Source organism: Leucoraja erinacea, chromosome 13 (genome assembly GCF_028641065.1).
Source record: "Leucoraja erinacea ecotype New England chromosome 13, Leri_hhj_1, whole genome shotgun sequence".
NCBI lineage: Eukaryota > Metazoa > Chordata > Chondrichthyes > Rajiformes > Rajidae > Leucoraja > Leucoraja erinaceus.
Genome location: NC_073389.1, coordinates 28,161,843 through 28,176,792, shown reverse-complemented (window position 1 = coordinate 28,176,792; position 14,950 = coordinate 28,161,843). Strand labels below are relative to the sequence as shown.

General features: G+C 42.2%; 1 protein-coding gene across 3 annotated transcripts in view; it reads right to left on the bottom strand.

Annotated features, from left to right (window-relative positions):
- Nucleotides 1-5,129: 5,129 nt before the first annotated feature.
- Nucleotides 5,130-14,950, bottom strand: part of tmco3 (transmembrane and coiled-coil domains 3) — a 34,736-nt gene continuing 24,915 nt past the window's right edge. For 2 of the 3 annotated variants that reach the window (XM_055644691.1, XM_055644692.1), the window contains 5 exons: nucleotides 11,641-11,839; nucleotides 8,974-9,124; nucleotides 7,286-7,365; nucleotides 5,867-6,016; nucleotides 5,130-5,745 (listed from right to left, as the gene is read on the bottom strand). In XM_055644691.1, coding sequence (XP_055500666.1) covers nucleotides 5,632-5,745; nucleotides 5,867-6,016; nucleotides 7,286-7,365; nucleotides 8,974-9,124; nucleotides 11,641-11,839 — 694 coding nt within the window. In that variant the 3' untranslated portion in view covers nucleotides 5,130-5,631. The remainder of the gene's footprint in view (nucleotides 5,746-5,866; nucleotides 6,017-7,285; nucleotides 7,366-8,973; nucleotides 9,125-11,640; nucleotides 11,840-14,950) is intronic. The other variant, XM_055644693.1, reaches the window with a different exon arrangement.

The window sequence follows — 14,950 nt, the reverse complement described above, 5'->3', positions numbered from 1 at the left end:
TGCAACATGGCCTGGTTCGGCAACATGAATGTCTAAGAGTGATGAAGATTGAAAAAAGTTATGAACACTAACCAGTACTGACCTCCCCACCATCGGGGATATACCAGATCGCTGCCTCAAAAAGGCAGTCAACATCATCAGAGATCCACACCACCCTGGTCACATACTTATTTCACCCCTGCCATCGGGAAGAAGGTACAGGGATCTAAAAACTAACGTCCAGGTTCAGGAAAAGCTTCTTCCGTACGGCTATGTCAAATAAGCTCTGAACTACATTGACTATTATTGTTATTGTTGCAGTTATTGTTTGTTTTTTATGTGTACGTATGCGCGTGTGTGGGTGTGTGTATATCACTAGGGGCGCTGCACAATTTGCAGCCCCGCCAACAGTCTGTCTATTTTTTTTTTGTGTGTGTGTAAATGTTCTCTGGTTTGTTTTATGTGGGGGTCGGGGGAATTTCTTTTTCAATTTCTTACCTTGCTGGAAATGCGATTGTTTTCCAGATTGCACCTCTGGTTGCTCTGCGGCCTACCATCGATGCAGCTGGAGGCCTTCTCGGACTGACTTTGAGCCCCAACACGTGTCGTGGACTTAACATCGGAGTCGATCCCTTGCCTGGGATCGCTCCACCCGCGGCCTGTGAATTTACCATCAAGAGCTCACAGTCTGGAGCTCCAATGACGCTGAGGCTCGATCAGCCCCAACCCGGGGTCCGATCGCCCAGCGCGGGGGAGCTGACATCCCCCCCCCCCCCCCCCCCCGATGCAGAAGCAGATCGCCCTGATGCAGAGGGCCCAAACGCCGCCAGCTACGGGAGTTAAGCTCGTCCCGTCAACGGAGGACTCAAGGCCCCCAGCCACGGGAGAGCAAAGAAGGGAAGAGATTTAATCTTTTTTTCGCCTTCCGTCACAGTGAGGAATGTGGAGAAGTTACTGTGGTGGATGTTTATGTTAAAATGTATTTTGTGTGTTCAGTTGTTTTTTATTGGTATGACTGACTTGGCAAATGAAATTCCTTGTATGTTGCAAAACATACTTGGCCAATAGAGTATTACTGTGATTGTGATACACACATTGAACTTTTTTTTCCATATCGTTTACAGAGTACTATGTTTACATATTCTGTTCTGCTGCTGCAAGTAAGAATTTCATTGTCCGATCTACGACATATGACAATAAAATACTCTTGACTCATTGATCAATAGAATCAAAAGATTTAGTGAAAGAGCGTGCACATTGGTTTATGTTACTTTCTGCATTTTATTTTGGAGTTGGCTTATGATGATCATGCTCACCTTGGTTCTAAATGGACAGGATACACACTGCAATTCACAGAGCGTCTCTTCAGCCATTTAGAATATAGTCAGTCTATCGAGTATAGAAGATAGACACAAAAAGCTGGATTAACTCAACGGGTTGGACAGCATCTCTGGAGAAAAGAAATCAATGATGTTTCGGGTCGAGGCCCTTCTTCAGAAGGAAGATGATCTGAAGATGGGTCTTGACCCGAAACATCACCTATTCCTTTTCTCCAGAGATGTTTGTAATGGGCCTGTCCCACTTGGGCGTCATTTGGGCGACAGCCTAAGAGGTTGTCACTTGGTGATGCGCGTGATGCGTGGTGACGCATGCAGTGACGCACAGTGCTTCCATGTCGCCCCAGGACTTTGGAATGTTCAAAATCCTGGGGCATAATTTGGGTGTCTCATGTCGTGCGCCCTTGTCACACACTGACGTATGCTGTCCTGTGGGTGATGCCCGGTTAGGGTTAGGGACGGCAGATTAGCGATGTTACAAAGCTTGCCTTCAGCGGCGCTGTAGTTCTGCCACTGGTCGTGTATGCGTCTCTGGCGCCTTTTGGGGAGGGGGGGGGAATTAAAATTCAGCTTTGTACTGCCTGACGGAGGCGGATTCCCTCGGTCTGCTAGCTACTGAAGAAAAATCGATTGGACTTCCGTTCCCGTTTTTTTTTTTTTTTTTTTTTTTTTTTAATCGCTAGACAATTCAATAATTGGATTAAAATAAAAAGCGACTTCTAACGCCCTCAGCAGGGAACAATAGGGAGCAAGATGCTAATTTCCGAGTATGAAAATGGCTATGACATTTTTAATACTGAAGATATGAAAGTGAATTAGGTCAAATTAAACTTCTTTTTATGCTTTATCTGTTGGGATAAATTGCAGACTTGATTTTTAAAATCTCAAAATTTTGTAACATTGCTACACAGATGGGCTGTAAAATATTCTTCCTTCAATGCATGGATTTTAAACATTAATATATTAAAATTAATACAATAAAATCAATTGTGCAAATGAAAAGATGTCTGAGTCGTTCAATTTTATTTATAGATGTAATGTTCGCTTCCAGATCCGATCACCGTCTCTATAACTTTTCACAGGGATGGATTCAGTGAGTGGAGGCTAAGCTCCCCTCTTTCCCCATCCCACCCCCATACCTCCTTCTCCACTCCCCCATATCCTTCTCCCCTACCCTCTTCCCCCCTCTTCCTCCCTTCTCCCCGCTCCACTCTTCTCCCCCCTTATCCACTAAAACCCATCCTAGCCTCCCCCGTCCCTTCTCCCATTCTTCTTCACCCCCTTACCCCCCCCCCCCCCTCCCCACCACCACCCCTCCCCCCACCTTAGTAACGCACAAAGGCCACATTCTGACTGCGATTAAATGCAGACTTTGGGAACAACACCCCCCACCTCCCCCCTTGCTTCAAAATGGATGATGGATATTTAGACCGTGGCCGGAGCAGGTGGGTGGCACTGTTACATTGACAACATTGCCTGTACCCAGTTGAAAAGCCCACTGCCTCTGGGGGTTTGGAGAGACCATTGGAAGAGAGATCTGCCTCTGGGACAACTCGTAGCCATGAGGAGCAAGCAGAACATTGCGGGCTTGAGTCCAACTCCTGGGGTCCCTGTGTCACATTTAGTTCAAAACTTCAGAGATACAGTGCCCTTCTGCCCACCGAGTCCGCAACGACCAGTGAACCCCCGCACACTATCCCACACACACTAGGGACAATTTATACCTATACCAAGCCTATCAACCTAGAGTTAGGGTTGCGGTTAGGGCTAGGGTTTGGGTTTCCTCCCGCACTCCAATGGCGCACAGGTTTGTATAAATTGTCCCTAACGTGTGTGTGGGATAGTGCGTAGGGGATCGCTGGTCACAGGCTGGGTCCACAAATGGGGGGGGGGGGGGTCGTGGGGGGGTGGGGGGGGTGGGGTGTAGAGAATGGGAGAAGGGAGGTGAGGGGGAGAAGGGGATGTGAGGAGAGGGGGTAGTGGATAAGGGGAAGAAGAATGGGGAGAAGGGAGGAAAAGGAGGGAAGGGAAGAGGGGGGAAGTGAGAAGGATAGGAGGGAGTGGAGAAGGCTGGATGTGGCTGGTAGAGGGGAGAGAGGAGTTCAGTCTACACTCATTGAATCCATCCCTGTGAAAAAACGGTGATCGGATCTGGAAGCGGACCAATACAACTATAAATAAAACTGAACGACTCAACATCTTTTCATTTGCACAATTGATTTTATTGTATTAAATTTAATATATTAATGTTTAAAATCCATGCATTGAAGGAAGAATATTTTACAGCCTCAACCCTAACCGGGCGTCACCCGCATGACAGCATACGTCAGCGTGTATGTTGTGCAACTTGACGGTTTTGCGGGCGTCAGTCACTTATGCTCCGCAGTCGCCCAAGTGGGACAGGCCCTTAACCCACTGAGTTACTCCAGCTTTTTGTGTCTATGGTTTAAACCAGCATCTGCAGTTCCATCCTACAAATATTGAGTATAGATGTTGGGAGGTCATGTTGCAGTTATATAAGACGTTGATAAAGCAACATTTAGAGTATTGCGTTCAGTTTTGGGTACCATATTATAGGAAAAATGTCAAGCTGGAAAGGATGCAGAGAAGATTTACAAATGTACAAGCTATTATACATTGAAGACCTTGCCCATCTCATGTGGCTCCACACACAGTTGATCGATTTGATTACTGAGGAGTTCCACTCTCTCTCTCTCTTGATACTTTTTGTCCCTTTATGTACATAAAAGCTCTTGGGATTATCCTTAATTCCATCTGCCTTTGCTCTCTCCTGTTCCCTTTTTGCCCTTCTGATTTCCTTTTCTAGTTTGTTGCATAGTTCCCGAAACTCCGCCAGGGATACACTTGATCCCAGCTGCCTATACCCATCCCATGCTTCCTTCTTACTCTTGACCAAAGCCTCAATTTCTTTCGTCATCCAAGCTTCCTTACGTTTGACTGCCTTCCCCTTACATCTAACAGGAACATGCATGTCCTGAGCTCTTGACAGCACACTTTTAAAAACATCCCACTCCCCTGATGTTGCTTTTCCTTAAAACAACTTGCTCCAATCAACTTGAACAAGTCCCTCTCTCATACCCTCAATGTTGTCCTTACCCCAATTTAAGATTTTAACTCTTGGGCTCACTCTGTCCCTATCCATAACTATTTTAAATCTAATCGAACTGTGGTAACTGGTCCCAAAAGGCTCATACACCAATACTTCACTTGCCCCTCCCAATTTCCCAGGACTAGATCAAGTGTTGCCCTCTCCCTTGTGGGCCTCTCTACATATTGCTGGAGATAACTCATCTGAACATTTTTGAAAAATTGCATCCCGCCTAAACCTTTCACACTATGATATTCCTATTCAATATTGGGAAAATTAAAATCCATACTAAGACAACCTCATTTGACCTGCAGCTGTCTGCAATCTCCTGGCATATTTTTTCTTCTAAATCCCTGGACTATTTGGGGGTCTGTAGTGCACCCCCAACAAGGTGATCATCCCTTTCTTGTTCCTCAGCTCCACCCATAAAGCCTCACTGGACAAACACTCTGTATTATCACCTCTGACCACTGCTGTGACATTCTCATTAACCAATTACACAACACCTCCTAATGTTCCCAGATGTCTGTGTCAGGGCATCAGATTTTCATAATATTTATAAATGACTATTGGGAGCCAGTTATCCAAGAATTGGACCTAATACTAACTTTGATGCATGCACTAGGTACATAGGGGCAAGTAGAAAGTTATTTTGTCTTGTGATATGCAATCAAGGTAGATAATTAGGTGAAGATTAGTCATGATTTAGTTAAATACTTTAAATTCAAGTTCAATAAAGCATTTGTAACAAGGATTCAAGCCAATCTGGAATATTCATCAGCTGTACCATCATCTAATGAAAACATTGCCAGTATTTATAAATTAAATACATTTACCAAAAATACATCTTATTCCTTCCTTCAATTGTTAATCCACAATATATATTATAAAGTTCAGCACATTTGCCTGTCATTTTGCCCTGAAACCCATTTCCTCATTTAAAGATCAGAAATATGAAGCAGCATATTTGTACAAAGCATTCTACCAATGGATTTAAAGTGACTATTGCTCTTCTGAATCCAGTTGTCAGTTATATGCATGGGAAACAAAAGATAAAACAGTGATGTTAGGGGAAACCAACTTCCATATTTCAACTGGTACCAGCTTCTGCATAAAAGCTCCTTATGGAAATCTAGAGAACAGGAGTCTTCAATCTCCAACATTTAACAAATGCGGTGATTGGAACATTATCTTATCCACTTTTCATCATGTAGTTAACCGCCTGTCCGGCTTAGGCGCACATTTTAAAATTGTTCCTCTCCACAGTGCTGGGGCAAGTAAAAGGCTCAAGGTAGTGACACTGAGAATGAGGAGGTACACCTGCAGAGAAAGAAGTTGTACAACAGCTTTAATTTTTACATTGTATATAATGAATTGAACCACAACTGAATATATTATTGCTACATTTAAACAGATGCTGAACAATTACAAGGCAACTTACTTCTCGAGAGACAATCCCCGACTTGCGGGCTCGACTACTCAGAACAAAGGAAAACTCACTGACTTGTGCTAAGCCAGCGGAAACGATCCACCTGATGTACCTGCTGTTTCTTGGAAGAATTAGAGAGAGGACAAGTACTGCTAAGACGAACTAGAAAAAATAAATTAAAAAATGTGTTAACATTATCACTCACACATCTTTCGCTATGTTCTAGGTGATTTAATTGTATATATTTCCATGACCTGCATTCCACTTTCATCCCACATTCCCAAGACAAGCAGGCGTGTAGGTTAATTGGCTTTTGTAAATTGCCATTCGTATGTAGGATGCAAAAATGGGATATCATAGAACTAATGTATGGGTGATCATTGGATGGTGTGGACATAGTAGTCCAAGGGCCTATTTCCACACTGTAACTCTAAACTAAACTTCCATTTTGATTAGTTGGAAAGACCATCTGGGGTTGGTCCAAATAAGCAGCAGCAACTAGTAACACAGAGTTTATTTTAAATACAAATTGGGGCATTGAGTATATTAGTTAGGGGCAATAAATATAAAGTGCAGGGAGTCATGTTGAAGCTTTATAAAAAGTTGGCTAGGCCGTATTTGGAATATTGTGTCCAGTTCTGGTCATTCCATTACAGGTTGTGGAGGCATTGATTGATTGATAAATGATGCAGAAGAGGTTTACCAGGATGCTGCCTAGATTAGATGGCATTAGCTGTAAGGAATGTTTGGACCGACTAGGATTGTTTTCCCAAAATCAGAGCTGAGGAGAGACATGATTGAAGTTTATAAAATGAAGGATAGACAGTCAAAATCTATTTTCCCAGGGTGGAAATGTCAAAAACTAGAGGGCATAACTTTAAGGTGAGAGGGGGAAAGTTTAAAGGAGAATTAATTTTGTTACAGAGAGTGGTGGGTGCCTGGAATGCACTGCCTGGGGTGATGGTGGAAGCAGATACAATAGTTACATTAAATAGTTTCATTCAGATAGGCACATAAAGATGGATATGGATCAAGTGCAGGCAGAAGGGATTAGATTAATTTGGCATTAGGTAGTGTTGAAGCTTTATGCGCATGAGCTGAAGAGCTTGTTCCTGTGCTGTACTGTTCCAAGTATAATTTTAATAAGGCAAAAGCAGAAACAATTGTTGATAACAGTGTACAAATGTACAAAAACAAAACAATTATGCCAAACCCATATGAAGTAAGAGCTTAATTTTAGCTGGAATATAGTATCCACATTCTTCACACTGAATTTCATGTCATGTTGTGAACGCATAGCCATCCCAGCAATACATTCTAACACCACAGATTTCCAAAACCCAAACATTAGAAAGTGGAAATGCTTGGGTCAATCTATGGAGAAATGAAAGTTTTGTCAACCTTCCTTAAGGCTAACATTAACTACGTTACCTTCAACACCACCACGGCCAGTGTAAGGCACATTAGCACAGTCAGTTCATAAAGAACAAATGTTGGGAACACGTGAAGACCTAAGAAGAGCAGAAGAATTGGATGTGCATTCATTCAATACGCAGATACCTTGTTAAAATGATAGTTTACATATCATTACCCAACAGCACTAATTTGGCTTTATCAGCTATAAAACAGTGAAACACAAAATGAACATCAAAACCTCCAGATGCGGGAATTTGAAACACTATCAAAAATGGTGGAACACTCAGCTGGCCTGGCAGCATCAATGGAAACATACACAAGTTAATGTTTTAGGTTGGAGTCCCTTGATCAGAATTGGGACAGATGGATAACCCGTCAGAACTGTCCATTTTTGATACTAACAAAGAAAACACATGACCAGAAGTTGTTGAATTCAGTAGAGTTCAGAAAGCTACAACATTATTCTCCTGTAGTTAAGGTGAAAAAGTGAGAAATGGAACGATTGATGGGAATGGAAGAGTGGACCAGGGAACATAGAACAGTACAACACATGAACAGGCTCTTTGGCCCACAATGTTTGCATTGAATATGATGCCTAGTTAAATTCGACCCAACTCGTCCATGCTGATGATGATGCCCTAAGCTCGTCCCATTCGCCCACATTTGGCCTATCTCTCAAATATTTCCATCCATGCACTGTCCAAATGTATTAAATGTTATTATACCTGCCTCATCATTTTAAGGTGAGAGGAGGAAAGTTTAAAGGTCATGTAGGGAGCAAGTGGTTTTTTGTTCGCACGCACACACACACACACACACATAAACACGCACGCACACACGCACATACACGGTGGTGAGTGCCTGGAATACGTGCTGGGGGTAGTGGTTGGAGCAGACACATTAGTGACATTGAAAAGACTTTTGGATAGGCATATGTATATGCAGGGAATGGAAGGATATAGGTTATGCGCAGGTAGATAAATGATGGTCCTGGCATTATGTTCAGCACAGACACTATGAACCGAAGGGTCCTTTCTATGTAACGATTATTCGTCAATTTCTAAAGTAACTGCCCTCCCATGATAAAACTGGCAGCATGTTTTTTTTAATTAAACAATAATGTTTGATTACAAGAAAGCTTCATCAGTTTCTAAAGTAACAGATGCCTGATTCCTGTGGGGCTAGTTCCTGATCAAAAACATATTTTATCAAATCCACCCACATAATCTAAGCAGTGCTCCCTAATTCATCACTCTATTTATATCCGGGGCGGCACAGCGGTAGAGTTGCTGCCTTACAGCGCCAGAGACCTGGATTCAATCCTGACTACGGGTACTTGTCTGTATGGGGTTTGTACATTCTATCCATGACCTGCACGGGTTTTTTCCAGGATCTCCGGTTTCTACAAAGAAGTACAGGTTAATTGGCTTGGTATCATTGCAAATTGTGCCTAGCGTTAGTGTGCAGGAATCGCTGGTCGGTGCAGATATGGTGGGTCAACGGGCCTGTTTCCATGCTGTATCTAAACTAAACAAACAAATATCCAATTTGTGTTATGTAAAAAAAGACCTCATAGCAGAAATAATTGTATTGTTAATACTTATTGTGATCTGCCCAAATCTCTGACTGTTATTAAATACCTTTTAAGAATATGTTATAAACAGCAGATACATTCCCTAACAATTTAAAATATTGTTAATTACCAACAGATGCAAAGAAAATGATGGCCAGAAAATCCCGTATTGGTTCCATACACAACATCACTTCGTCTGTGGCAATGTGGCCTTGTGAGGAAATTAATGCCCCGGCTAAGAAACAACCCAGTTCCATGGAAATATCCAAAATTTCAGTCACCTGCAGGAGTAAGTAAACAAAGTTCAACAAGTGAAATGTAGTTCAAAGATCTGCAGCTAATAACAATTTAATACCAAATAATTAATGGAAAATAAAAATAGCAGCACTTGTATTGGTATATCACAAAGCAGTGATATACAGTACTTATAGGCCATAGACTAGTGTAGCCATAGCTTATACTGCATGAAAACAGGCTCTTTGGACCACCTTGTCAATGCTAACCAAATTGGCATACTGGACTAGAAACATAGAAAATCGTTACAGGAGTTGGACATTCAGCCCTTCGAGCCAGCATCGCCATTCAATATGATCATGGCTGATCATCCAAAATCAGTACCCCGTTCCTGCTTTCTCCCCATATTCCTTGCTGCCGTTAGCCCTAAGAGCTATATCTAACTTTCTCTTGAAAACATCCAATGAATTGGTCTCCACTGCCTTCCGTGGCTGTGTAGGAAGGAACTGCAGACAAAATGTGTAGGAAAGACCTGCAGATGCTGGTTTAAATCAAAGATGGACACAAAATGCTGGACTGCCTGCTGTGAAAAAAAGTTGCCTGATGTCCTTAAATTTATCCCCTTTCACCTTAAGCCCATCTCTAATTTTAGAATTCTTTATCCTGGGAAAAAGATTGACTGTTCACTTTATCCATGTCTCTGATCTTATACACTTCAATATGGTCACCCCTCAGACTCACAAGCTCCAACTCCTCCTTATAACTCAAATTTGCAAGCCAAAGTAATATCCTGGTGAATTCTTTCCAACTTAATGACATAATTCCTGTAGCTGGGCAACCAGAACAGCTTGTACTGGAGCCTACCAGGGAGAAGGCAATTCTGGATTTAGTATTGTGTAATGGACCTGATTTGGTAAGGGGACGAGGTTAAGGAGCCATTAGGAGATAGTGACCATAATATGATGTTTCAATCTACAATTTGAGAGGGAGAAGGGTAAATCGGAGGTGACGGTACTACAGTTGAACAAAGGGGACTATGGAGCCATGAGGGAGGAGCTGGCCAAAATTGACTGGAAAGCAGGGATGACAACAACAATGGAAGGTATTTCTGGGAATAATACAGAAGGTGCATGATCAGTTCATTCCAAAGAGGAAGAAAGATTCCAATGGGATTAAGGGGCAACCATGGCTGATAAGGGAAGTCAGGGAACGTATAAAAATAAAAGAGTAGTGCAACATAGCAAAGATGAGTGGGAAGCCAGATGATTGGGTAATGTTTAAAGAGCAACAGGAGACAACTAAAAAGCCAATACGGGTAGAAAAGATGAGGTACGAAGGGAAGCTAGCCAAGAATATAAAGGTGGATAGTAAAAGCTTCTTTATGTATGTGAAGAGGAAAAAATTAGTTAAGACCAAAGTTGAACCCTTGAAGACTGAAAAGGGTGAATTTATTATGGGGAACAAGGAAATGGCAGATGGGTTGAACAGGTACTTTGGATCCGTCTTCACTAAGACACAAACAATCTTCTTGATGTAGTAGTGGCCAGAGGATCTGGGGTGATGGAGGAACTGAAGGAAATCCACATTAGGCAGGAAATTGTGTTGGGAAAACTGATGGGACTGAAGGCTGATAAATCCCCAGGTCTTGATGGTCTGCATCCCAGGGTACTTAAGGAAATGGCTCTAGAAATCGTGGACGCATTGGTGATCATTTTCCAATTTTCTATAGATTCAGGATCAGTTCCTGTGGATTGGAGGGTAGCTATTGTTATCCCACTTTATAAGAAAGGCAGGAGTGAGAAAACAGGGAATTATAGACCAGTTAGCCTGACATCGGTGGTGGGGAAGATGTTGGAGTCAATCATAAAAGATGAAATAGCAGCACATTTGGATAGCAGTAACAGGATCGGTCCGAATCAGCATGGATTTATGAAGGGGAAATCATGCTTGACTAATCTTTTGGAATTGTTTGAGGATATAACCAGGAAAATGGACAAGCGAGAGCCAGTGAATGTAGTGTACCTGAACTTTGAGAAAACATTCGATCAGGTCCCACATAGGAGATTAGTGGGCAAAATTAGGGCACATGGTATTGGGATAGAGGGCTGACATGGATAGAAAATTGGTTGGCAGACAGGAAACAAAGAGTAGGGATTAGGCAGTAGGGAGTAGTCTGGAATTCTCTGCCTCAGAGGGCGGTGGAGGCAGGTTCTCTGGATGCTTTCAAGAGAGAGCTAGATAGGGCTCTTAAAAATAGCAGAGGCAGGGGATATGGGGAGAAGGCAGGAACGGGGATGATCAGCCATGATCACATTGAATGGCGGTGCTGGCTCGAAGGGCCGAATGACCTACTCCTGCACCTATAGTCTGTTGTCTATAGCTCTATTTGAACACAAGGCCTTTCCTGAAATCTATTGAATATATATTCTACATAATGCTCCAAAACATTTGGATCTAACTGATAGCTTTGGATGCCATGAACAAGGCTCACAGATTTACTTATTTCTACTGTTCTCAATGTGGTCTAAAATTCTGTAACTTGAATCAAAATAAATATAATTACCATTAACATAAGAAAGATAAATGCACATATGCCTAGGACAATTATCTCTCTATTTCCTTTACCCTCAGTGTGTAGTTTCCTGTAAAATGGTCCGATGAGGTAAGTCTTTATCACAAGACACATCAGAAGAATTACAGCCAACGAAAATAGAATTTGACCAGCAAGAGCGAAAATCCGCAGTATTTCTAACATTATGCTGTTGAGAAAGAAAGACAAAATTATGAAAACATATTCAAAAACAATTCCATGCTGTATCTTTCAATCAATTCAATCAAACAACTAAATATTAGCAATTTTTAGGGATTATAGTCTGCAGATAGTTGTTTCTTTTAATATTTTGCTCAGAAATTTGTAAAATGATGAGGGGCATAGATAGACTACACAGTCAGAATCCTTTTCCCAGGATTGAAATCTCAAATACTATAGGCAAAGCTTTATCGTGAGAAAGGCAAAGTTTAAAGGAGATGTGCGGGATAAGTTTGTTTTACACAGTGGATGACGAGTGCCTGGAATGTGCTTCCAGTGCATTCCAGGCACTCACCATGCGACTTCACCAGGTGGAGGTAGACACGATAGTGGCATTCAAGAGATTTTTGGATAGGCACATGGAATGAAAGAAATGGATATGGAGAACATGCAGGCAAATAAGAATTTGTCTTGGCATCATGTTCGGCACACGAAGCAGCACTGTGGCTCAGCAGTTAAGCTGCTGCCTTACAGTGCCAGAGACCCCGGTTTGATCCTGACAACAGGCGCTGTCTGTATGGCGTTTGTACGTTTTCCCTGTGACCGCGTGGGTTTTTCCCGGATGCTCCAGTTTCCTCCCACACTCCAAAGACGTTAAAATTGGCTTCGGTGAAGATTTTAAATTGTCCCTAGTGTGTGCGATGGAGTTAGTGTACGGGGATTGCAGCCAGCGTGGACTCGGTGGGCTGAAGGGCCTGTTTCCGCGTTGAATCTCTAAACTAAACTAAAGTCATTGTGGGCCAAAGGAACCTGTTCCTATGCTGTACTGTTCTGTTCTATTCAATTTCCATATAATGTTTGTGATACTGCTATCACTTTGCAGGATCAAATCACCTTGGACACAACAAATAAAGTCATTGGGACTGGGCCCAGATTATTTAGTCTCATGCGGGATCTTGATTGCAATTCTTTTTTGGCTGAGACGGGTAACAATTTACTGCTGTTTTACCAACACCAGGTAACATTTAGATTTTATGTATATTTTTCTACATTCTGGTAGTTTCTGGTTTTCCCTGTAGATTAGTTACATATTTCCAACTATATCTCAGAGAAAGCCTCCCTCAATCAGCTCAGTTCAGTTCAATTCAATTTTTAAGAGCAATCTATCAATTCAGTTTAGAGCCACATGTCCTGGATTTACTGTCCATACAGAGCAGGGCATTATCTGATTTAATTGAATCCTTATTATTCAGCACTAATTCTCGACATGAATATATATACCCACAGGGAATTATGGAATGATGATGTGTCAGCAAATATTATTAGTTCACAAGTTATAGGAGTAGAATTAGGCCATTCGGCCCATCACTCTGCCATTCAATCATGGCTGATCTATCTTTCCCTCAATTCCATTCTCCTGCCTTCTCCCCATAACCTCTGAAACCAGCACTAATCAAGAATCTATCAATCTCCGTCTTAAAAATATGCATTATATCGTGTTGTATCGAATACCTATTGTATCTGCCTCAACCACCAACCCTGGAAAAGCCTTCCAAGCACTCACCATCATCTTTGTAAAAAACGTTATTTACATGTCTTTTTTAAACTTTGCCCCTTTCACCTTAAAGCTATGCCCTCTGGTATTTGATTTTTCCATCTTGGGAAAAAGATTGCAACTATCCATCCTATCTACGACAAATCTAATTAATACATTTCACTGGTGATTTTTCACATTGCGTATATGTAAGGGTTTTATTCCTGAAAACTGTTCATTAGCTGATTTTGCCACATGTCAGAAAAGCCCATATTGTTTTGCACACACTTCCTATATTTCTCTCATTTTATTCAATAATCATCCTAATAAAACTAATGGAACATCACATTAGTTTGATTTCAGCATGACAAATTAACCCAGGGAGCCACTGTTGAACATGACATATTTACAAATGGACAACTTTATTGCATGTAAAAATTATCTTTAAGATTTATAATTTCCCACCATCATGGACAGTCAAACTGGAAGCTAAATGCGCAGTCTTCCCTTAAGTTCATCCGAGCATATTTCCCATATTTGTGGTAACTTGTGCAACGAGATTGGCAGGGGGTGGCATCTCGTGCAGGACAGAGGCACGTGAGAGGCCAGAAGTTGGTATGGAGGGTGGTGTGGGAAAGGTTAGTGGACAGAATAGGCAGGTGAAAGGCGGAGAGCAAGGAAGGAGGGTTTGTTTAAACTGCACGTATTTTAATGCAAGGGGCCTGACAGGTAAGGCAGATCAGCTTAGGTCATGGATAGGTACGAGCGACTGGGACATTGTAGCCGTGACTGAAATCTGATTAAGGGACAGGTAGGACTGGCAGCTCAATGTTCTGGGGTACAGGAGCTTCAGGAGCGAGAAGGATGAGGGAAAAAGAGGAGGCGAGGTTGCATTATTGGTTAAGGTGGATGTCACAGCAGTGTTCAGAGGTGACATTACGGATGATTCGTCTAGTGAGGCTATATGGGTGGAGCTGAGGAGCAAGAAAGGGATGATCACTTTGTTGGGGGTGTACTACAGACCCCCGAATAGTCAACGAGAATTAGAACAAATGTGCCGGAGATTGCAAATAGCTGCAGTTCAAATAAGGTTGTTGTAGTAGGGGATTTTAACTTTCCCAATACAGACTGGGAAAATCATAGCGTGAAGGGTTTAGATGGGGTGCAATTCCTCAAAAGTGTTCAGGAGAGCTTTCTTAAGCAGTATGTGGAGGCTCCCACACGTGAGAGGGCAATGATGGATCTAGTATTGGGAAATTGGGAAGGGCAAATTAATGAAGTGTGTGTGGAGGAGCCTTTTGGGTCCAGTGGTCACAGTTCGATTAGATTTAAGATAGTTATGGATAGGGACGGAGAGGGGCCACGTGTTAAAATGCTCAACTGAGGTAAAGCCAACTTTGAGGGTATGATAGAAGGTCTCGCTTAAATTGATTGGAGTAGGTTATTTGAGGGGAAAGCAACATCGGCCAAGTGGGATGTTTATTGAAGAAAGCTCAGGATGTGCATGGCCCCGTTAGTGTGAAGGGCAAAGCAGGCAAACATAAGGAAGCTTGGCTGACGAGGGAAATTGAGACATTAGTCAAAAACAAG